The sequence below is a fragment of the Falco rusticolus genome, chromosome 3, assembly GCF_015220075.1.
Source record: "Falco rusticolus isolate bFalRus1 chromosome 3, bFalRus1.pri, whole genome shotgun sequence".
NCBI lineage: Eukaryota > Metazoa > Chordata > Aves > Falconiformes > Falconidae > Falco > Falco rusticolus.
This window is the reverse complement of record NC_051189.1, coordinates 13,437,181-13,461,900: the sequence shown is the minus strand read 5'-3', so window position 1 is coordinate 13,461,900 and position 24,720 is coordinate 13,437,181. Positions and strand designations below refer to the sequence as shown.

Genomic DNA, 24,720 nt, shown 5'->3' with positions numbered 1-24,720 from the left:
TCAGGGCCCAGCTCAGGGCCAGGCCCAGGGCTCAGGGCCCAGCTCAGGGCTTGGCTTAGGGCCTGGCTCAGGGCTTGGGCTGGCGAAGGGCTCAGGCAGGCTCAGGGCTCAGGTAGGCTCAGGGTCAGGCCCAGGGCTCAGGGCCCAGCTCAGGGCTTGGCTTAGGGCCTGGCTCAGGGCTTGGGCTGGCGAAGGGCTCAGGCAGGCTCAGGGCTCAGGTAGGCTCAGGGTCAGGCTCAGGGCTCGACTCAGGGCTCAGCTCAGGGCTCAGCTCAGGGCTTAGCTCAGGACCCAGCTTAGGGCTCAGACTGGCTCAGGGCCTGGCTCAGGGCTCAGGGCCTGGCTTAGGGCTCAGGCAGGCTCAGGGACCGGCTCAGGGCTTGGGTAGGCTCAGGGCTCGGCTTAGGGCTCAGGCAGGCTCAGGGCTCGGCTCAGGCCCTGGCTCAGGGCTCCCGCAGGCTCAGGACCTGGCTCAGGGCTCGGCCAGCTTGAGGGATGGGCTGCAGTCCAGCCTCTCCTGAGGGCCCGGCTCAGGGCTCGGCCACCGTGTCTCTGGGACACCGTGCCGGCAGGGGGCAGCAGCTGTCTTACACGCGGTGTCACAGGCAGGAGAGCCTGTGTGACACACCGGCACGCATTGGTGCACAGACACAGAGGCATGGACCTGGGCACGCAGACATGGACACACACAGACACATGGACACGCAGGCACAGATGTGGGCACAGACACGGACACACACAGACACGGACCACACAGACACGGACACACACAGACACGGGGGGAGGGACACACAGACAGATGGGGCCGCGCGAGGAAACACAGAGACACAGACACACAGAGAGCCCGGTAACAGGCGCACACACGCACATAGACACACACCCCGCAGGCTGTTCCCTGTGCCCCCTCTGGCACCACCACCCCCCCAGCACGGGGCTCCCTAGGGCATGGCATGGCCAGCCCCACTTGTGGCTCTGTGCACACGTGTGTGTGTGACTGTGGCACATGGCTCTGCAGCACATGCATGCACAGCTCTGTGGCACACACCTCCGTCCCCATGGCTCTGTGCGTGCACGCAGGGGTGTGTGGCAGGGAACCACACTTGCACTCCCCCACTGAGCAGCATGGGGGTGCTCCCATGGGTGCTTCTCCCTCTGTGATGGGTAGTGGCATTCATGGGCACAGGGTTATTTCCCTTGAGGGTGACACAGCATGGGAACAGGCTGCCCAGAGAAGCTGTGGAGTCTTCTCTTGGAGACATTCAGACCCCACCTGGACACAGCTCTGTGCAGCCTGCTCAAGGAGAACCTACTTGGGCAGGGGGTTGGACTAGATGATCTCCAGAGGTCTCTTCCAACCCCAATCATTCTGTGGTTCTGTGAGTCTGTGATTCTGTGACTCAGGGTTCCCCTGGCATACATGGGAGCAGTCCTGCCCTGCATGTGGTGTCCTCACTCTGCAGAAGCACTGCCGCTCCTGCGAGTACACCCAGCAGCCTATCACCATTGCAGGCATCAGAGCCCTGGCACCAGCACCCTTCTCCCCGCCAGTGCTCACGTGCAGTGAGCTCCAGCAGCCCAGCAGCCCCCCATGACCCCAGCCTGCAGCAGCAGAGCTGAATGACAGGTCAGAGCTAAATGTCCCATGGGAGACCACAGCCACATGTGCTGCCCCTGCTGCTTACTGTTCATCAGGGCCAGCGTCCCGGCTATCCTGAGCAGAGGTTGTCTGTCCCTCTGCAGCTCTTCTGGGGCTGCCAGTTGTGCTGCCTGCAGCTCCTGCACTGGGGTTTCTGCCTGCTCCCATCTGTGGCAGCCTCCAACCCATCTGACTGGGGTGCTGGCCCTGCATTTCTCTTTGTCAGTGCCTGTGTGTGCACGGCATAAAGCTGCAGGCACAAGCCTTCCTGGACCCTCCCCACAATGCCACCAGGAAAGCTCTGTTGGGCAAAAGAAACCTCAGCAAAGTAGTAGTTGAGACAGCAAGGAGTTTAACCAGCGCCCGCCCCATTCTGCACACAGGTTTGTCACTGCTTGTTCCTGCCCTCAACTGAGTTACGTGGGAAGCAAACTCTCAGAAGTGCCCAGGCCATGCCTACTCCACGAGCTCGCTCCTCTTCTGGGGTGGGTGATGCTAGTGGTCCTAGTGGTGTCTTTTCTTGTGCTGTGGGCCTATGATGACAGTCGTGGTGATGGTGATCTTGTTCACGGTCAGCCCTCCTGTGCCATAAGTGTCGAGATGTGCCTCTCGTTTGTATTCGGAGACTTGCTTGCTGGAGAGGAGCTCCCACACTGATACCCTCTGCTCCTGGAATGGGCCAAAAGTAATGTAGGAGCCCTCAGACTGGAGGAGATCCACTGTCTGCTGGGGAAGGGTTGCAAGATGCCTTTCTTTGCTGTCTGTCACAATACTGCTGGTGGTGCTGACTAGTTCCTGAATGGTGAGTGTCCCTGCACGGTACAGCTCCAGGAGCTCCTGCCTTTTTTCCTCAGGGATGTAGTCAGAGAAGAGCAGGTCCCACACAGAGACCTCCTTCCCCTGGAACTCATCCATTGACATCTCAACTGTGGTGGACTTCAGGGTCTCTTCCCAGGTCCTGTCCTGCCAGCAGGTGTGCTCAGCTTCTGCGACTGTTGACTCTGCTCTTGGACCACTCGCATTTGCCAGTTGCTCTGCCCTTGCTGCTTCTGCCTTGGTTACAATAGTGCTGACAACGGTTTTCACTTGGTCAAGGGTTAACTCTCCTGCCTGGTACAGCTCCAGGAGCTCCTTTCTGTTCTCCTCGGGGATGTACTTGGAGTGGAGCAGGTCCCACACAGATACCTTGTGGCCCTGAAACTCTCCAACCTCCACATCAACAACTGTGGTTTTCAAGGCTGTTTCCCATGGTTCTTCTTTGGTGGAGTCGTCTTCCTTCTCTTCTGCTGACACAGTGTCCTTATCAGAAGTCTTGACTGCAATTAGGAATTTCCTGCCTGTAGATGCTTTTTTCTTAATGAGAGCAGTGATAACAATTATTAACCGCTCCAAGGCCAATGTCCCTGCACAGTACAGCTCCAGGAGCTCCTGCCTTTTTTCCTCAGGGATGTAGTCAGAGAAGAGCAGGTCCCACACAGAGACCTCCTTCCCCTGGAACTCATCCATTGACATCTCAACTGTGGTGGACTTCAGGGTCTCTTCCCAGGTCCTGTCCTGCCGGCAGGTGTGCTCAGCTTCTGCGACTGTTGACTCTGCTCTTGGACCACTCACATTTGACAGTTGCTCTGCCCTTGCTGCTTCTGCCTTGGTTACAATAGTGCTGACAACGGTTTTCACTTGGTCAAGGGTTAACTCTCCTGCCTGGTACAGCTCCAGGAGCTCCTTTCTGTTCTCCTCAGGGATGTACTTGGAGTGGAGCAGGTCCCACACAGATACCTTGTGGCCCTGAAACTCTCCAACCTCCACATCAACAACTGTGGTTTTCAAGGCTGTTTCCCATGGTTCTTCTTTGGTGGAGTCGTCTTCCTTCTCTTCTGCTGCTGACACAGTGTCCTTGCCAGAAGTTTTGTCTGCAATTAGGAATTTTCTGCTTGTAGTTTCTTTTTTCTTAATGACAGTGGTGACAACAGTTATCATCTGCTCCACAGTTAATACCCTTTCACGGTACAGCTCCAGGAGTTCCTGCCTTTTTTCCTCAGGGATGTAGTCGGAGAAGAGCAGGTCCCACACAGAGACCTCCTTCCCCTGGAACTCACCAGCTGGCACATCAACGGTGGTAGACTTCAAGATGTTATCTAGCTGTTCATCTTGTGTTGAAAAATCATCTCCATTTTCCTCTGCTCTTGTCACCGCCTTGTGTGGACTTCTGGCACTTGCCATGAGCATGGCATTTGCAGATTCTGTTCTGTTTATGATGGTGGTGACCACAGTAGCCACCTGTTCTGTGGTCAGTATCCCTGCTCTGTACAGCTCCAGCAGCTCCTGCCGCTTCCCTTGAGGGATGTATTTGGAAAAGAGCAGATCAAGCAAGGAAATATTTTGCCCCTGGAACTCACCAGCAGTGACATAGATGGTTGCAGACTTTAAGGACTTCCTCAACTGTTGCTCCTGGGACTGTGTATCCTGAACTGGTTGTGATGTTCTCACCTCGTTGTTGGGTATAACTGTGGATGAGCTCAGATCCCTTTTTTCCGTTTCTGCCCTGGTGATGATGGTGGTGAGGATGGTGATCATCTCCGGGATGGTGACCGTCCCCGCCTTGTATTTCCTCAACAGCTCCTCTCTCTGGTGATCAGGAATATAGCGGGAGAAGAGGAGCTCCCAGACGGTGACACTCTGGCCCTGGAAGAGCCCCACGCTGAGGGTGGTGCGGGCGTCCTGCAGGGCTTTGCGGGCATCCTTGTTCAGCTGGTAGAGCACGGAGCCCTTGTCCATCACATGCAGCATAAGCAGCCCCGTGTCCGGGTCGGGCACGCAGCGGCGGAGGAGCTGTGTATAAGTCAGGTTTTCATGTGTGTTGGGATCGAAGCAACTTCTTGTTTGGTTCTTGGGGTTAGAAAGAAACTGACACATCTCCTGGTCAAAGTAGCCACGCTTGTAGGCCACCTCCACGGGGAGGCGGTGGCTGTGCACGGGGTCGATGATGCCACCGGTGGCGATCTGGGCCTCGAGCAGGCGGATAGCATGCTCCTTGACGATGAACTCTTTCTTCATGGCCTGGAAGAGGGAGATCTTGTGTCCTGTGTATGGCTCTGTGTACCCTGTCACGGCCCCCTCTGCCGACAGGAGCTTCTCATAAAAATCTCTGCCTATGAGTCCTGCAGTCAGCGCCTCTTTCACCGACAGCTTCTCATTCTTCACGGGGTCGGTGAGGAACCCTGAAGCAGCCTGCGCCTCCAGCAGCACCAGGGCCGTGCCTGGTGTCAGGAGCCCCCTCATCATGGCATCATAGATACTCATCTTCTTATTCATGGTCTGGATGAAGACTCCAGCTATGAAGCTGCTCCCACCCTCACCCATATCTAGCAGGTTACTTCCCATGTTGCTTGACTTGTTGTTCTGAGGGGATCCACTCGTCTTCTGCATTGTCTTTGGGGAATAACCTTGCTACCGTGGGGCACCGTGTTTTCTGAGGAGAGAGAAAGAAATAAATTGGTAAGACATAGGTTCTTGTGCAGTTTTCATGGTGTGTGTGAAGAAAGCCATCTCCCTGGATGTGGTAGCAGGAGCCCAGAGAGAAGCTTGGAGCGGGGTCTGGGGCTTTGCTGTCATCCTCCTTGCTCAGCAGCAATCTCAGGGCCAAGAGTGCCCCTTGTCCAGCTCCCTTTTGAACAGCGGATAAGAGCTCTCTGGAAGCAGCAGTGACAGCCCAGCTGGTGCATTTGCCTGTTCAGCATGCTGTGCACCTGCCCGCTGCAGTGGTGGGCTCTACACTTCTCTGTGCAGCTGGTTGCAACCAGGCTTGCCACCTATGCCAAAAAGCTCTTGCACTCAGGGCAGGAAAACAAATAATGGTATGAGAGAGAGCAGATGAGGGAAACGAAACTAACCAGCACCTCTGACACCTGCAAGCAGAGAGGTTTGAGGGCTGTGTCACAGAGTAGCAGGTTTAGTGAGAGACTGGTACTCTGCAAAGAAGCATGGTATCAGCAGCATGAATAACTTGGTCCCACTCCGGGCCCTCAAGGATCTGCCTGCTCTTCCAGAGCCAGATACTGCCTCAAACCTGTGGCCTCTATGACCTTCCCCTTCTGTTCGTGTGACACTGCTCACTTTTGGGCTGGTGCCACAGGGCACCAGCAAGAAGCATGGCCACTGCTCACCTCCCTGATTCATCAGTACTAGCTCCTGTGCTGCCCTGGGGCTGGCAGATTTAGCTGGTGGTCATTTGACAAGCACAGGTCGTGCCAACAAACAGCAGTGACTTCCTGATAACACTGCCACCAGCGACTATCCAGCTGCAGAGAAGTGCTGGCTAGTGCTGCAAAGTCATCTTCTGCTCTTATTCACTTAGACCATCATGATGCCTGGCTTTGTGCTGGTCACAGGCAGGGTGTGAGTGTGGTGGGACACTGCCAGCACTGAGCAGGGTGGCAGGTACAGCCTGACTCATGGCTGTCCATGGAGATCTTTCTTCTTGCTGTGTGATCCCACACCACCCTGGCATGACACGGAAAGACAGGGAACTACTGGAAAGAGTCCAGTAGAAGCTACGAAGATGATGAGGGGACTGGAGCATCTTCCTTATGAGGAAAGGCTGAGAGAGCTGAGGCTGTTCAGCATAGAGAGGAGAAAACTGAGAGTGGATCTTATCAATGTCTACCAATATCTTAAGGGCAAGTGTCAAGAGGATGGGCCAGGCTCTTTTCAGTGATGCCCATTGACAGGACAAGGGGCAACAGGCACAAGCTGCAACACAGGAGGTTCCATCTGAATATGAGTAAAGACTTCATTCCCTTGAGGGTGACAGAGCACGGGGACAGGCTGCCCAGAGGCTGTGGAGTCTCCTTCTCTGGAGACATTCAAAACGTGCCTGAACATGACTCTGTGCAACCTGCTTGAGGAGAGCCAGCTCTCGCAGGGGCTTAGGCAAGATGGTCTCTAGAGGCCCCTTCCAGCCCCCACCGTCCTGTGGTTCTGTGACACAGGACGTGGGAATGGTCTTAGCGACAAATGAGTGGCTGATCCCCATGCAGCAGTGGATCCGAGCTGGCAGAGACCTCTCAGTTTCTGCTGCAATTGGGATGTGCCTGCGTCTCTGTTGGTCTAAGGCCACTGGGTTGGCAGAGCCCCCAGCCCCTAACTTGTTACATTCTTCTGTCGTCCCAGACTGGGGGCTGTGGCCACAGGTGTGCTGGCACCATCCCGGCCCATGCTGACTTCTAAACTGCACATGGGCAATGTTCACAGGAGGCCTAGTGGGCTGCTGCCACACCCCGTCCCAGGGACCATTATAGCCAGTTCCAGCAACTGGGACAGAGTCAATGGGAGGTTTTGTCTGACTGAAAGTGCTCTCTGCAGCAGGGCAAAGGTGCTCTCTCCAGATATTTAAGGGAACTGCTCTAGGAACAGGATAGTAGAGAGAGATTCTCTGGCTGAACCCTCTGGCACACAGTCCTCCGGGCATCCTGGGCTGGGCTTGCCGTGGACTACTGTCTGTAGCCACCACAGGCTGTCCTCCACGGACCTATGCAGTCATGTCTGCAAGTCCAGGTCTGGTGTCAACCTCTACAACATCCTGGGGCAACAAGGCCTGTGATTTAATCACACTTTGCAGGAAAAGTATTTTCACTGGGAGCTTCTAGCTCCTGTGCTGTGAAAGGTCATGAATAGTCAGTCTGTGTCATTAGCTAATTGTTATGTAGGTAAAATGGTAGATAAAATTACATATATATATAAAAACCCAAAGATTAGACAGCAGTGGGGACTAAGAGCAGGTACCTCAGGGAGCCTGCTGTAAGTGGCTGCTTGTAGTGGTCTCTCCCATTCAGGCATGTGCTTTGTAATTAGTGTGACCAGTCACAATCAATCCAGTGGGTGCCCTCACCCCCTCACCCCTAAAAAAATGCAGCACCCTTAACCAAGATGCTAGTTGCGCTGTCTGAAGCATTTCAGAGGAAGGCAGCCATGCTCTTGAGCAGACATCAGAATAGCCATGCAGTCAGGCCAAGGATCTGTGTAGTCCAGAGTCTTGTTTCCATCTTGAACCATAAATGAACAACAGGGGAAAGATGAAAATAGGGCAATGTGTGTAATATTTCCCTGGTTTCTATGTCATCCTCTGACTATTTTCAGCTCAGTGGATTTCATGAGCTGGATGCATTTTGTGTCTACGTAGTACTTCTCAAGGGATGTCTCACATACTGTCACCTGGTCTCTTCTGGAAGCCCTGTAAACTTTCAGCATCTACAACATTGCATGGTGATGAGGCCACAGTCTTGTAAAAACAGCAAAAATGAAACCCAAAACATTTCTTTAGGAACACCCATCTCCCATAAACTACAGTGACTGACATTAATGATATGTTTAACTCATTATCAGGGTCACAGCTTAATTCTCCAACTGTTTACCTAACTGGCCTAAAAGTCTCTGAGTCATTGCTTTTGATCCGTTTAAATATTGGATTGATGCTGGTGTAAATGGATTGCGATTGGGGAGAGGTTTATCCCAGCAGTTAGAGACCAGCCCCTGCCTCTTTGAGGACCCTGCCCATGGCTTCAGGCTCTTCTACAGCCAGCAGCTCTGGTCAGCCTTGTGGCTCCAGCCCTAGAGAGCAGCTTCTCTGCCCTCCCCTGCCTGATTCCACTGATGCAGCTGAAACCTCCCGGGAGGTGATGGGCTGGTTGTGCTGCCTGCTGGGGTGGCACTCAGCCTGGGACAAAGCGGAGTGCTGTGTCACACCCTGGAGCAGGCGACACCTATGTAGGACATTGATGTCGTGTAAACACCCTATACTGGAAAGACATTGCCCAACTGCAAGCTATCATTAACTGGTCTCTAATCAGACCTCCTGATGCTGGGGCTTGGCTGCACACACAGCTCCCGGGGCAGGAGCTGGCTGTCCTTTCAAGCTGTCGCAGCAGCCCAGCCCAAGAAGTCCCAGTGAAAGTGGTTTTCCAGTCAGAGTAGGCAGGGGTGGCCTGACAGTGCTGTGGTCCCAAGACCTGCCTGCGTCCCAGGGAGGGAAATCGCGTCAGACCCCCCAGCCTGGCACTGGCCTTGCAGCCTCCTGCCGCCAGGCTCCTGGCCAAGACCCACCATGCGAGTCAGCAGCCTCGTCTCAGGTGCCTGCAGGCTCAGGCAGGTCGAATAGCTCTGGCTGCTTCCCTCCCATATCCAACGTCCTTATCTGCTCAACTGAAGTGTTGAGGACACAAAGAAAGAGCAGCATCTCCATCCAGTCCTGGTGCCACTCTGTCACTTTGTCCCTTCTTGGAAAGGGCTGGGTCCTGGCCGGAGAGCTCCTGCTCACCAGTCCCCTGGGCCTCAGCAACTGCCCTCTAAACACTAGGTTTTGGAGTAGAGACAAGGTCCCCGCATCCCCTGCAGCCCCCTGGGATCTGCACAGAGGGTGCCGTGCTGAAACAAGGCCGGGTGGTAGCCCCGGTGCCCTCTCCAGATGGGCTCTGTCCTACCTGCTGGAGATGTATCCAGAGCAGCTGGCTCCCTGGCAGGCTCTGGTCCTCCTCCTCCTCCCTCCGCCTCTCAGCCAGGATGAGCAGCAGAGGCAAGCGCCCGATTTAAATCCTTCCCTTCCCCGCCCCTGGGGATGACACAGTGGCCCTGCCCTGTGCTGAAATACAGGAGCACAGCTGAAATACAGACACCCGACCCCCCCAGCACAGCGACATGGCAGCCCCAGACCCAGGCGCCCAGGTAGGGTGGCAGGGGCTGGGGCACAGTGACTGGCCCCAGTGCGAGATGTGAGGCATGTCTCTCACGGGAGCTTGGGTGAGCGATGGCTGTGGAGAGTGCAGAGGCACGGTGATGCTTTTGAACTCTCTGCCACCATCTTCTTCTGACAGGTGCCCAGCACGACTGCTTGTGGACTGCCCTGCCCGTGCTCCTGGCTGCCGTGGAGTTCTCCGCAGATCTGGGCTTATTCAACTTGGCTTTGCTCTGGCCGAGTCCCTTGGCTGGGCTGGGGAGCTGCAGCCACCCTCCTGCAGCTATCCCTGCTCCCCAGCCAGGACAGAGGCCGAGCCTGTCCCTCGCGATGGCCACGCCTGGGACCGTGCAGGAACCAGAGCTCTGGTGGCTGCTGGTGTCGTTCTCAGTGCGTGGAGTGGGCGGTTAGTGCCTCCAGCTGAAGCAGCCCCAGGATGGAAACCTCTCATGCTTCTGGTGAGCAGGAAGGGCCAGCCCCTGCCCAGAAGCTTGGGACACACGGTCAACCACTTGCTTGCAGAGGGCTTGCACCAGCCGGCCAGCTGGCAGAGACATACTTACTCATGGCTCTGGGCAGCTTTGGGCTGAGTAGGGCTGAAGCTCAGTCCCTATTTGGGTCCATTTCTGTGTCAGCGTAGGATGGACAACATCCCTGCAGCCACAGCTCTGGTGAACAGGCTCACCTGGTGCCTGCTTCCAGAACAAGAGTGGTTTTGGTGGGACTGTCCTGGTGTGCAATCATTTCTGTAGCTTTGTATGTGCTTGGGTGTTGACTGTGGCTGAGTGAATCTGTGACTGTGTATGTGCTCCCATCAACCTGCACCTGTGTCTGTGCCTCTGCGTGTGACTGTATGTGCTCCTGTGTGACCCTGCAGGTGGGTGACCGTGCAAGTGTGTGCACATGTGACAGTGTGTATGCAAGGGACTGTATACATGCTTGGGTGAGCCTACTTGTGCAGCTGCACATATGCAGGGGTGTGTGACTGTGCGTGCTGGTGTGGCTCTGGCCCCATGTAGGTGTGGGAGATTCGTATCCCGTGTGCGGAGGAGGTGCTGCCTGCCCCTGCCCTTCCTTCCCTGGGTGTCCTGCTTTGGGTGCACATTCCTGCCTGCGTAGGTGCTTGCCAGACTGGATGATCAGCACACGGAGACATTTTCCCTCTGACTCACTAAGGTCGGTTTGGCTCTGGGGAACACACCTGGGCAGGAGGTCCCTCTGTTCGCAGAAGTGAAGGTGGACACAGGACTCATTTCTGTTGTCTTTACTTCATCCTCAGAAGCCCCTCCTCAAGTGACATCTATTTTCAGCCTGCTTATGTTGCTTTTCATAATTGAAACTTTACTAATTGCATTTCGCTGCAGGTTCAGCTATTCCGGCTGGGCTACAGCAAAAGTTTTTTTCTGGGGTGCATCCTTGCCAGGAGCAGAGTGTAAGGGGGTGCAAAGGGTACCTGGCCTGGGCTAGGCAGGAGGATCCCATCTCTCTGTCCTCTCAGCAGCCTGCTCTGTGCAGCACAGACCCCCTGCGCAGCCTGGCCAGATGAGCACCACAGGGCAGAGTTGAGTTGCTCTGCATTGGTCCCCCCCACATTCCTCAGGCATGGCACAGCACTGACCATGGCCAAGCAGGATGTTCCTCTGAGCTGTACAAGTGACACTGGACCACTATATGAAGCTGGCCCAGCTCGTTTAGACACCTCTGAAGTGCTGGTAGTTGGTGGCTTCCCTTGAAGGTGCATTACTTTGCATTTGTTGAAATAGAGGCTGTGATTTATCTCCCCACAATGAATTCCTCCTGCTGAACTGGAGCCCAGCTCCCGTTATAGCTGTGCAGAGCACATCATGATGCTCGCCAGAGCCCAAAGCATGACTCCTCTGACCACTTGTACATGTCTCCCATAGGATGTACCCACAAAGCAACCACCAGCTGCATGGACCTGCTATCCCTTGGCTGCCTGGGGCAGCTGGGGTGACCCAAGCTACACATAAACATCACTTGCAGTGAATCAGCCCTGAACGTCACCTCCTCCTGCACGTGCAGGTCTCAGAGCAGCCTCACCTTCCTCACATACACCAGATGGCTTGAAGAGGGTTGCATTACGTGGAAATGCCGGTGCCTCACCTTGACCCCGCTCCCAAGTTGTCCCCTCTTTAGCAGAGAACAGGGGTCCCTCTTCCTGACAAGAACCACACATTCAATCCTATGCTTCTCTCCTTACTCCTAGCCTGTTTCTGGGATGTGACAACCCTTTTTCTTTTCAACCCTGAAGCAGCTTACTTCTTTCATGATCTTCTCTGAGGCCATGACAAAGGCTTTTTGGAGGTGGATTAGAGTAAGCTGAACTTTGCTGTATCCAAGAAGTGTTTCCCCAGGAGATTAGGGTGATGCTGCAGGTGAGCCCTGTGCCTGAGCCCCCGTGTCTGCCAGCTCCTGGAGCCACCAAGGGGGCTGCACTCAGTGGCACAGGACTAGCTGGCCCTCTATAGTCCCAGGGCTCACCTGCTCCTCTGCCACCCCCCCAAGAATGCCTGATGAAAAAAAAGGGTGCCCACAAGTGCATCTCCAGGCAGGTGGCCATTCCTGCGTCCCACGGGTGACTCCAGCACCTGCACGCCTTCCCCAGGGAAAGGGAGCAAGACAGAGACTGCACTGAGCCTCTCAGCTTCATAAATGCCAATCCCTGCGTTGCAGAGCTGAAACCTTGGTCCTCAAGCACAGGTTTGCATGTGTGCTCTGTGCCAAACCTTGGTCCCATCAAGCTCGTTCACTGCTTTGGCCACCTGCTGTCAGACACACAGGGTGTGTATCTCCTCCTGGCCCATTTTTTTGCCTCTGTGTTTTGGGTTGAAATCCTCTCAACCCCGTTCCCATAGCTGTTCTGCTTTGTTTTCTGGTGTGTTTAAGGCACAGGGACACTGGACACTGCCCAGCGAGGCAGAGCCTAGCTGGAGTGCTGTGCAGCCGGTGCCTGTGTGTGTGTGCAACTGTGCTGCCTCCATCCCTTCCCCCTGCTCCTGGCACTCATCATTAGACATGAGACCCTCCCTTTAAAGGAGGGCTCCCATCTGTCTGTCTGCCACCTGGGAGCATCACCAGCATCTTATCCACTGTATGGAGTTTGCAAGCTTTTGGTAGCAGGGGGGCTGCAGGCATGGCTTCTGTGAGAAGCTGTTGGAAGCTTTCCCCATGCCTGATGGAGCCAACGCCAGCCGGCTCCAAGAGGGACCAGGCGTGATGAGCCCATCAGTGAAGGTGGCAGTGATGGTGGTCAGTGAAGGAGGAAGGGGAGGAGTAGTTGCTCCAGTCACTGGAGCAGAGATTCCCCAGCAGCCCGTGGGGAGCCCACGCCGAGGCAGGCTGTGCCCCCAGCCCATGGAGCCCACGGGGGAGCAGATCCCCCCCCTGCAGCCCATGGAAGGGACCCATGCCAGAGCAGGTCGTGAAGATCTGCAGCCCATGGGAAGACTCAGGTTGGAGAAGTTCATGGAGGACTGTGTCCCATGGGAGAAGGGACGAGGCAGGGAATTCAGGAGTGAGGTTAAGCCTGGGAAGAGGGGAGGAGTGGCAGGGTTTAAGATTTAGTTTTTATTTTCTCATTACCTTACACTGATTTTGATTGGCAATAAATTAAACTGATTTCCCCAAGCTGAGTCTGTTTTGCCCGTGGCAGTAGCTGCTGAGTGATCTCTTCCTGTCCTTATTTCAACCCATGAGCCTTTCATTACGTTTTCTCTCCCTGGTCCAGCTGAGGAGGGGATTGGTGGAGCGGTCTTGGTAGGCACCCAGCATCCAAACAGGGTCAGCCCAGCACACCTGATGACACTGATGCCATGGGGCCCATTCCCCATTCTGCTAGCACTGGAAGGCACCAGCCCACCTCCAACACTAGGCATTAGCAGCTACAGCCAAGTACTGCTGACCATGAGGCCTCACAAGCAAACAAGGGGGTTGTTCCTGACCACGGAGTCCTAACTGCAAAACTGGCGATGACCTGCAACCTCAGAAAGAGAAGAACAGCGGAAGGAAGATGGCATGGCAGTTGTCCGTTCCATGGGAAAGCTGTTCCTTAGGCCTGCTCCCAGTCTGCACCCAGTCCTGGAGATCTTTCTTAAAGAGGAGATCTTTCAGGTCACCTGCAGTCTTGCTGCTCCAGGTCTCTTGGCAGGCAGGTGGCATGGACCACCTTAGGGGTGCGCACTCTGTGCGCTCACTTTGGCTGCGCCGTCTGCAGGAGTGCTGGTGGAATACCTCTGAGTAATTTGGAAACCAGTGTCCTCACTGAGCAGCGCTGATTGCTTTACCCATTTTATCTTCTTTCTCTTCGAGACAGCTGATGTGCCACTGTAAGGTGGCACTGTACCTCTTGTGATTTGAATATGATCAGATGGTTTTCGAAGCAGGCAGCAGATCCTATTTTGGTTTACAAGCCGAAACACAATGACTTTACATTTCACTTTCCTTGAATTGCCAGGAGCTGGATATTTGTGAGAACACAAATGAAACTGCACTCAGATTATCTCGAAGAGGAACACTGACATCACTTAGTTTCAGGGGATCTCTGGAGAAACCACCTTCTTATTTAGTGACTTGGCAACTGGCTGCCACCCTTCCCCTTCGCTCAGACACAGGGGATGCGGTTGGCAGGTATGCAAACAGCCGTGGGAGAGGCTGGGAGTAGCAGAAGTGCAGCAGCTGTTGCAGCTGGGGTCTTGCCTGGGCAGCCGGAGCTGGACTGCCTGCAAAACCCTGAATAAGCTGCTGCAGCACCTACCAGTGCTCTGTGCCTCCATGCCGATGGGCTGTGCGCGTCTTCAAGTGACTGCACATAATGCACTCAGCAGAAGGCAGGGCAGCATCACTGTCTGGGGAGTTTGTGTCACATTAGGATCCATGTATGTGGCACTGGATTGCCAGGGCTGCCACCCAGCTGCAGCCAGATGTATCAGTCTAGCCTCAAACCTATTTTTATACATACATATATATATATATATGAAGTCAGGTATTAAAAGGGCAAATGGCCTTTACACTAAAAAGAAGTAAAGAAAAAATCAGGTGAGTGTGCAGGTCTCTGGGAGTGTCTGAAATGCAGATATGCTCTGCCTCCACCTCTCTAGCTGCCCCTCACTACAGCTTTTCAGAAAGCAAAGCCAGGATGCAGACCCATGGGATGCCCCTGTCCTCCGCTGAGCTCAGTGACTCACCAGCTGGTCCTGCAGCTTCCCAGGAGGCCTGGCATGGAGACGCCTGGACTCGGGTATCTGCAGCCTGGTGGCTCTGCCTCACCTGCCGGAAGGTGTAGGTGTCCTTGGCTGAAGCAGCCATGAACCACATCAGAGAGCTGGGAGATGGTTTTCTCAAGGATGCTTCAGCACCGGAATATTTGGGGAGTGTTGTTTTCCTTCAGCATCTGATCTGGGAAACATCCTCTGCCAGAGCCTGGATGCTGACATGACTCCCTTCCAGCCGGTCCAAGGAGTGTCGGTCCCTGCAGCCATGCAGCTGGACTTATGGCAGCTGGCACAGAGTGGTTCAGGGATCGCTGTGGAAGGTGATGCACAGAACAGGCAGCAGCCTCGTGGCTGATGTAGAGAGGGATGTCCCCTGTGCTCAAGCAGCCCTCTGGGGACGTCCCTGCATGGGCAGCTCCTCTACATAGCAGAGGACAGCATTAACCAGAGAAAATCAGCAGCACCCAATGCACCTCTGCCTGGTGCGACCCACGGTGTGGAGCTCGAGCACTGGGATTCCCAGAGGCAGAGGCATCCTGAGGCGTGGGAGCCACCCATGCGCTGTGTGGGTGCTCCTGGCAGGTATGCAGCTGACTCGGGACCTGCAGAGCTGTGTGAGCCGGCGGTGTTGGACCTGAGGAGGAACTACACCTTGACTGCAGGTACCTCACGCTGCCACGCCTGCTCTGCCTGTTCTCGCTAGCTGAGCTGAGCAATGCAATGTGCCTTTGAAGGGAAGAATAACAAAAATGTCCTCTTTCAAAAACCACAAAGAACCACCCTAGCCCAGCACCCAAGGGATGGGCACAGGCAGGCAACCATGAGCAAACAGAAAAGACAAAAATCCTCTTTATTCTGTCTAGGAGATACGTGATTGCACAGCTCTGATTTCTGTGGGAAAGGAACTCTCAAACATCTTCTACCCTGACACGTGATTCCTGGGAAACAGGGATTGACGAGACTTTTGCTGGTGCTTCAGGCCACCTGGCTTGCAGCAGGGGCAGGGAGGAAGATAAGCTAGAGGCATTGGGGTTGTGCCAGGGGTGTGCCATGCTTCCTGCACCCTTTCCAGGGAACCTGCTTATCCTTTGGCTCCCCAGCTTCCTGGCACAGGAGTTTCTCTCCACAGCTCCCAGGCACAGCGAGGGGAAGGATATATACTTAATGACCTGCCCAGGTCTCTCCATACGTACTCCTGTCTTTCCCCGAAGGCACACTGGGAGATGGCACAGACACAGTGCTCTGCTTATGCAGCTCCTGCTCCGGTGGGGGCTGTGAGGCCCCTTGACACACTGCAGCCCATGCAGTGCAGAGCCTTGGCTGTCGGGATGGCTGCAGAGCCAACCTTGGGGCACAACTGGAATGTGCAGAGCTGAACATAGCTGGTGGGGTCTGCCCTTCGGTCCATCTCCCAGCTGGCAGACAATGCAGCTCTGCTGCTCTTCTCTGAGAGTCAAGCATCTGTCTTCCCTCCCCTGCTCCTCGGACACAGATAATGGATGGTGGCTGCTGGCAGAACAGCCTGCTGAGAGCAGCAAGGAAAAAATCCCACTCTAGAGATCATCGCTTGATAAATGTCCCCCCATAACAGGACTGCTCTGGCTTCGGGCTGGCTGAGCCTATACACGCTCCCTCCTGCTGAGCCTACCACCACCTGTGCAGCACAGCAGGATGCCCAGACAACGATGGGTGATGGCACCGCTCACATGACCGGTGCCACCAGATCAGATGCAGACATATGACTCTGGGGATTTGCAGCCACTGTTCTGATTGCTGCAGTTCATGGTGCTTGGCCAAGCATCCCCTGAATGTGCCCACCAGGGCTGCGCACAAAGCAGAAGCTCATGTTCCTCTGCCAGGAGCTTGGAAATCCAAGAGGCATTCTGGGACATGGGGCTCACTGTGCCACGGAGAGCTGGGGCACAGGGTGACCTGATTGCACCTCTCCACCAGATGGCACGCAGGGCTTCCCCAGCAGCTCTGCGTTTGGCTGTGGGCAGGCAGGAGACTCATCCCTACCCCTCTGCACCATCAGCAGGGCCTTCAGTTCTCATGTTTACCTCTTCCAGCTCTGCCAGCAGCTGATCCTCGGATGTGCCATCGGGGCACTATTGGGGCTGCTGCTTGGGTATATTGAGGTCACAGAACACCCCCCAGAGCCTGATGGTTTGTTGGCTTTGGCCAGTGAAGGGGCAAAAGCAGTGAGCTCCAGGGTGGGAGGGAAGGGGTAAGCACAGCCCCCATAGACTGTGGCATGGGGTCAGTAGGGGTGGCTTGCATGTAGCTGGTCAGGGCTACAAGCCCTGCCTGCAGGGGACAGGGAGCTGCCAGTGGGTGCTACTGTCAGGACTGGCCAAGCAAGGGTGGTCCAGCATTGCCAAGCGTGCAGCTGAGCTGGGTGGGGGAACCTGGTCCCACACAGAAGCTGCTGTGCCCTGGTGAGGGAGAGGTGGTGGGATTCTGGTGCAAGATGGCTCATGGCTCCCAGCTGACTCAGTTCTTGTCCTGCGAGGTGGGTATCCAGCGCCAGAGAAGTCCTGGTGTGGAGGCAGTCCCTATAGGCAGGGGCCAGGGAGCACTCAGGGGGCTGTGACACCTGGGCTTCAGGTGAAAGACCAGAAGAGACCATGATTCACCCTGTAATGGGGCTGGGGAGAGCTCCAAGGGGCTTGGGAGGCAGCAGAATGGCTGAGGGGGTAGTATCTCTGGACCTTCCCTGGCCAAGAGGAGGACAGCTCTGGGAAGGCACAAAGCTGTGCAGCAAACGTGCAGCCTTGGGCTGCAGCCAGGAACCTAATGGTGGTGGCCAATAGGTCAGTGTGTGGGAAATGCTGCCAGTGTATGGGGAGGTGCATACTGCAGGGCTGGAGATCTGATGGCGAGTGAGACAGGGGGACAAGACAGCTGGGAGCTCAGGGGAAGAGGACTGGGTGGACCAGGAATGAAGGTGGGGGAGGAAGGCAGCGCAGGAGGCAGCATGCCACAGAGGATAACTTACACAGGCTCCGGAGGCAGGCAGGGGACAGGCACACCTGGCTGGCTGCTGGTGGGTGCTTTGATCTCCTGGAGGCCACAGCTTAGCACCCTTTGGTCCCAGGGTCCAGCTCCGGGTGCTGCTGGAGCCAAGCACCATTCCTGCGTGGTGCACTGGACCATGGCACGACACAGGTCTCCCAGCCCAGGGCATGCAGCGGCCGCAGGGGCACCGTGCTGCGGCCAATGTAGTCGGATGTTATGCCCAGCAATGTAGCTGGCTGCCTGGGGACCTGACAGCAGCTATGCCCATTTGCCATTGGGAAAGACGAAGTCAAGCTTCCATGAAGGGTAAAACAGACAAAAAGGGAGGAGAGGCTTTGAATAGGCAGCTGAAAAGAGGCCAGTGGGAGCTGGCCTCCCAAGAAAGGCCACCAACTTCGATCATGTTCCCAGATAATGGGGCCCTCAAGCCTGAAGTAGGATGTGGCAGGAAGGTGGGTGTGATGGTCATCTTTGCAGTTTTCATGCCTAATTATCAACAATAATTGTTAATTATTGTCTGGGCGTGTTCCTGGACTGAGTGTCTCTTGCAAGGCACTGTTTCAGTGTGGTGAGCAGGGCCATACTGGTGCCCAGGTGGAGGAGAAGATGGCCAGATGAGGCTGTGGCATGTCCTGGAGCAACAAGAACACTGCCATGCTTGGGCTGGAAGGCATGGCCCTTGGTGATGGGCAGGTGAGGTATAGAGGCTGGAACTACACAGTCCATTCTACTCTTTAAAAAAAAAAAAACACCAAAAACACCAAAAACCAGAAAATCAGGGTCATAGAATAATTTTGGTTGGAAGAGAGCTTCAGAGGCTGTCTGGTCCAGCTCAGAGCAGGTCCGATCAGATCAGATTGCTCAGGGCTGTGTTCATGCAGTGTCGATAACCTCCAAGGGGAGGGAAGGGACATCCGGAGATCCATCCCCTCTGCTCAAGGCAGGGTCAGCCACAACCAGCCTGATGTCCTGAGGTTGCTCAGGAACATGTCCAGTTGGGTTTTGAGTAATTCCAAGGATAGAGACTCTGCAACCTCTCTGGGCAATCTGTGCCTATGTTTGACCACATCACAGTAAAAAAAGTGTTTCCTGATGTTCAGAGAAAACCTCCTGTCCTGTCTTGCCTCTTTTCCTGTCACTGGGTACCATTGACAAGATCCATCTTCTTCATTCCTTCCCTTCAGGTATTTATATATGCTGTCAAGATGACCCCGAGCCTTCTCTTCTCCAGGATGAACAGTCCCAGCTCTCTCAGCCTTTCCTCAACAGAGAGAAGCTCCAGTCCCTTCATAATTTTTGTGAACATTTGCTGGACTGTGTCCAGTAGTCCACATCTGTTGTGCTGGGGAGCCCAGAACCGGACCCAGTACTCCAGGTGTGGCCTCACCAGTGCTGAGCAGAGGGGAAGGATCACCTCCCTCAACCTGCTGGCAATGCTTTGCTTAAAGCAGCCCAAGGGGGCTGGTGGCTTCTCTGCTGCAGGAGCACATCGCTGGGTCATGTTTAGCTTGTCCACCAGGACAGCCAAGTCTTTTTCTGCAAAACTGCCTTCCAGCAGGCCAGCCCGCCCACGCTGGTGCCTGGGGCTGTTCCTCCCCAGGGGCAGGACTTGGGGTTTCCCTTTGTTAACTGCATGAGGCTCCTTCCTGAAGTTGGGCAAAGTCCTTGCTCCCAGAGCTCTGTAGCCACTGCTGATATCCTCCAGGTCACTCCTGGCAATGTCATTGGTGCTCATGTGAAAGGGAAGCAAGTGCTAACAGTCTGAGGGCTGGACAAATCTGGTCAGCCTCTCTGCAGCATCCCAGATCCTGGCCCCAGGTCTCTGTGAATACCCTGTAAATCTTCTCCCCATTTTCCCTGATAGTGCACAGCCTGCTCAGATGCCCCAGGCACTGTTAGCAGTCCCAGACCTTGATGGCAACATCTGCCGTCTTGAGCTCTGGGCTGAGGCATCCATTGCGCACCAGTCTGCAGGAACGTGCATCCTGCAATGTGTTGAGAACATTGCTGCTGGGTCTTCAAGAAGCCCCCAGCAGAGATACTGGGTACTGTCATGACAACAGCTATGACCTGCTATGTCCATGCCAGCTCTGCTCTCCAGTGGACCCAAAGGCACCAGAGGCAGCTCCCAGCACAGGTGGAAACAGAGCCAGAGCTGGTGTGCAGACAGACAGCACCGCCGTCAGCACCAGTCCCAGCAGCGTCCCTGCACCATCCTGCCAACTGCCCCACCAGCCACTGGGCATCTGCTTGGAACCCCTATTTGCGAGCATGAAAATACCTGCTATAGGATGACTGGAGTGGCTGTCATTTCTAGCCTGGTCACTGCAGCCCAGTACCACCCAGTATGGTCCTGCCCAGCTGCTGGAGCCCACCTCGGGTGTCTGTACAGAATGAGGGACATGGCTGCTGCCCTCTCATTTGCAGGTTCAACCAGCAGCAACACTGCACATGTATCCCAGAGACACACACACAGACAGACACAGGACACTGACACAGCCAGTCAGACAGCCTGCCACAGAAAAGGTGCTGCCATCAGTAGCACCCGTGCACAGGACCTGCATCACACATGAGCACAGGCAGCCATGTCCCCTCCTCCTCTGGGACTGGCCGAGGCAGCAGGTCACTACTGCAGGCACAGACATGAGACTGGGTTTGCAAGCACACGCACACTCATGGACCCCGAGTACCAACACAGCCCCTCTGCCTGCCTGACAGACCTGCCCAGATCCTCACCCATGGGTCCCCTACTCACCATCTGGTCAGTTTGATGTTTGCTGGTGAACACACACCCACACTCCCCATGCACACCAGGGTTGGGGAAGATGCTTACAGCCCCCCCACCAGCCGGCACACGTGCTGGTCCCATGTCCCACAAGGACTGTGACCTGTGGTCCCGCTTCAGCCATCAGCATGGAGCCCTCACTCATGCTAGTCCCCCTCAGTAGCTGGTTTTTGGTACACAGTCTGTGGGACCCTCCCCAGATCCAGTGAGTTGAGACCCCTCCAGCTACTGATGCTGAGACCCTCAGGGTTACATCTGTTCCAGCCATGAAGTCCTAGTGTGCCTGCAGTTTCTTCATAACCCATCACTTAATGCCACTGATCAGATTTGTTTCTGGTTATTGTCTCTGTTAACACTTATTGGTCAGGTTTTATGTCTCTGTGTTTGCCTCCTTCCATTTCCTTGTCATCTCAACAGAAAAAAATAAGCATCCTCTCACTCCACACATACTGACCCATTGGTGTGACTGGCCAGGTTTGTTCCCACTGCCACATCCCGTATGATTTGCCTATCAGGTTTGCTCTTGTATGTTCTTGTTGATGGCTCCTTTGACCAGACACCCTCAAAGGAGCAGGTGCTCTCCTTCCACTCTGCCTCACAGCCCCAAAGCCCCACTGACCGCCAAAGCTGGGCCACTGCAGAGATCCTGGTTGCAGCTCCACAAAGGAGCCTGGTCTCCCCTCGGGGTATGATGTGGTGCCTTTGGATGGACGCAGCTTGTGCATGTTACCCTGGCACAGGCACATTCCCTCCCTAATCCTAACATTTGATTTATTCTGACCGCTGTTGAGCCCACATCAAATAATCTGTTACAATTCTTGCTGCTGACCGGTGGCAACTCACAGCTGGGTACACGGACACTAGGATTGCTTCTCCCTCTCTGTGCCTTTTTACCTACCTTGAACATCTGCTATTTTAACTCCAGTCACTCTATGTTGCTTGGTCTTCCTGCAGTTTTTGCAGCTGGCACTTTTCTTTACTAAGCTGAATAATTTAATACCATCTGTTTCTTCACTGTTCACAGCATTTCCCAGGCCATGTCTTCATGTGTTGAACAGCTCAGCTCCCAGCATGGATCCCTCTGGGCCCCACTGGTGACCCCCTCACTGAGAAGATGGATCACTTTTTCTTGCCTTTTCTTTCCTTTGAGCATTTGCAGCTTCTGCCTCCATGACACCCCAGCAGCAACTGCCACGGTTTAACTGCTGCATGCAGAAATCTTTCCTGATGTTTCTCCACAACCTAGTTCTTATGGAAAATAACAAATATTAGTTCCCTGCTTGCCTTATCCATGTCATCTATGTTTTTATGTCCCCTCTACATCCCTGCTCGGGATCTGCCCTTCCTCCTGACTGCAGAGGACACTATCTACCTAGTTCACTCTCTGCACAGCCAGCCACTGCCCCTTATTTTTGTTTGCTCACCTTCCCCTTGCCCTGCTCCCTGGAGCTGGAACTTCAGTCCGGGGTTCTCTGATGGTGTGCTTGCGACTTTGACCCAGCTCTAAGCTCTCTGATAAGGGCCCCATGCTGCCACCAGCACACCTTCCTCTGCTGTTCTTGTGCATTTTGTAATTTGGTGTCACAGCATCCACCTGCTGAGCCTCCTTGCAAGAAGCCCATGGCATGCTGGTGTTTTGTTGAAGATGAGGCATTCCAGTTCCTCAACCCTAGATATTTATCCTGGTTCTCTACTTTTTTCCTGTATTGTGTTTAAACAAGATTCTGCTTCTTTTAATGGTTCCTCCCTTTTCCTTTTCTCCATTCTGGTTTTCACCATAAAATCATTCAGGTTAGAAAAGACCTTAAAGATCATCAAGCCCAACCATTAACCCAGCACTGCCAAGCCCACCGCTAAACCACATCCCCAAGTGCCACATCTACACATCTTTTAAATACCTTCAGGGATGGTGACGCCACCACCTCCCTGGGCAGCCTGTTCCAGTGCTGGACTGTAGAGGAATGAAGCTGGATTAATTATCCTTGATAATATACAACTGTGGGCTGGCCTCAGGGGTGGTGGGTTGGCTGATGTAGATAAGGTGCAGCTGTGGCTGTTCTGTTAAGAGGTTGGGTAGCCAAGAAAGAGAGAACTGCCAAGGAAGAGAGAGAGAAAGAAGCAAGAGAAGAGAGAGTGGGCCCTTGATCAGGTGAGACAAGGAGGAGGCAGCAGAGGGACTAGTATGAAGAGTATGCTATCTGTGATGGTAAAAGACCTCGTTGCAGCTTGATGGTTTGGAGAGTGCTGTGACACTGGACAACCCTTTTAGTGAAGAAATTTTTCCTAATATCCAATCTAAACCTTTGGTGGTGCAACTTAAGGCCATTTCCTCTTGTCCTATTGCTTGCTACTTGGGGAAAAGACACCAACACCCACCTCACCAGGTGTGAGTTTGGCCTCTCCTTTGCTTGGAGATGCAAAACTTCTATGATAACATCTTTTCAGCTTCTCAGCCCCATTTTATGAATTTATGTCTGCTTTATTAGCTGACTGACCTCCACGTGGTACCTGGCCTGCTTCAGGGAATAATGTCATGGAAGGCCTGGCCTTCATCTTCCTGCCTGAACCACACATTTTAATGCCAGAACCTCTTTCCTTCATCTTCCTCTGTGTGGGGTCCATGGTCACAGTCTCCTCCCCAGCACTTATGAGCCTTTCCAGAAACCTCCGCCCTGCAGGCAAGTCACAATGTGACTCCAGATCACAAGCCCCGAAGTTTGTTTTGCCTCAGCTCACTCTCTGCATCCCTCGTCAGGGAGGACCATCGCTGCTATCACACTCCCATTAGGCTTCATTTGCCTGGGACTGAGTTTCTTACAGAGGTAGTGCTAGCTCCTGGCTGTTCAAGTGCGTGGCTGTCTAACACAACTCCTGAAGTGAGCCCTGATGGTCCATGTGGCCATGGAAGCCCCTGTTCCCCTGACAGAGGAAGAACTGACTGTCTAACCAGCCTGCTTCCGTATCTGCCCTGTAGCCTGCAGCCAGGCCAGGCTACCATGCTGCCTGGGAAGGCTGTTCCAGCTGCCAGATGACGCTTCAGTGCTGCCTGCTATTAATGTGCTGGGGAGAGCTGTGAGCTGCTCGCCGCACAGTCCTTGCACAGAGCAGCATGGTGGGGAAGGCAGCCAAGCTTTGGCGCTGGGCCCATGCTGCAAGGCCCTACCCTATCGTCCTTTCCTTAGTGCATGCTTTCTATCCTGTGCAGTCCTCCTCCCATTCCTGATCTCTATGTGAGACTGGCTTTTTTCCATATCCAGTGCCACAAGGTGATAACAACCAAGCTTTGAGGTGCTGGCTGTTGGCAGATGATGCTCTGGCCCAGCGCTAGGAGTCTGAGAACTTCAGAATACTATGGAGTTTCCCCTTGGTTCTTTTTCTTTTGTATATCCTAGTGGAATATATAAAAAATAAGCCACTAGCTTTCAGTTGGGTTTAGTTAAATGGTATTTTTTCAAGGCCAGGCTGGATGGGGCTTTGAGCAACGTGGTTTAGTGAAGGTATAGGGCATGGAGGGGTAGAACTAGATGATCTTTAAGGTCCCTTCCAACCCAAACCATTCTGTCATTCTGTGATTCTATGAACAGAGACACTTGGAGACCAGGTGAAAAGCATGGCGAAGGCTGAAAGATGTGGAACTAGAGACTGAATGAGAGGAGACAGTCTGTGGGCAAGGGATGTGGGCAGAAACAAAGGAATGGCTATGATGGAGCAGGGCAAGGGCCTATCCAGCTGGGTGCTTTGTCTCATGCAGCAGCTGGTAGTGAGCCCTCTTACACAGCAGCAGCGTGCAGGGCTCTGAGAGGCAGAGATGCACAAGGCTAGATAGTGTGAAAGACACAGCTTGGCCATTCACCCTGGCTTCAGCTAAAGCATTTTCTAATCAATTTCTAGGAAAGAGCAGGAGTGTAGAAGATTAATATGAGGCCCCTTGATTTACATAGGAGCCCAGATCATCAAGCCCCCCTGGAGATGGCATTACAGTGTCTGCAGGTCAGTGTGTTAAGAAGCTGAACTAACCCCAGTACAGAGTGTGGCTAGGCCTGAGAGCTGTAAAACTTCCCCATTATGCTCTGGCACTTTCAGTGAATTGTGGTGTTTCTGATGCTCCCCCATGTTTGTAATGCAGATGGTGGTAGGACAGTCATAGTTATACCAGCCCAGAGCAGAAGGCCGTGTCTCCACCGTGCAGCAGCCAGCTTTGTCCAGTATCAGAGCCTACCCTAAGTATGTAAGAGCAGCGCAAACCTCACCAACACCTCCCTGATCGTGTCTTCCGGCTTCTAGTAACCTGCAGCTGAGGGACCTGCTGAGGCAGAGATGTGTC

At 54.3% G+C, this 24,720-nt stretch overlaps 1 protein-coding gene across 1 annotated transcript; it reads right to left on the bottom strand.

The window, feature by feature from the left end:
- Nucleotides 1-2,140: 2,140 nt before the first annotated feature.
- Nucleotides 2,141-5,188, bottom strand: LOC119144123 (epiplakin-like). Its single transcript, XM_037379048.1, has one exon. The coding sequence runs from the start codon at nucleotides 5,060-5,062 to the stop codon at nucleotides 2,141-2,143; it is 2,922 nt and encodes a 973-aa protein (XP_037234945.1). The 5' UTR covers nucleotides 5,063-5,188.
- Between the last annotated feature and the right edge of the window lie 19,532 nt (nucleotides 5,189-24,720).

Coding starts and splice junctions, on each gene's coding strand:
- LOC119144123 (XM_037379048.1), bottom strand. CDS start 5,062: ATGCAGAAGACGAGTGGATCCCCTCAGAACAACAAGTCAAGCAACATG.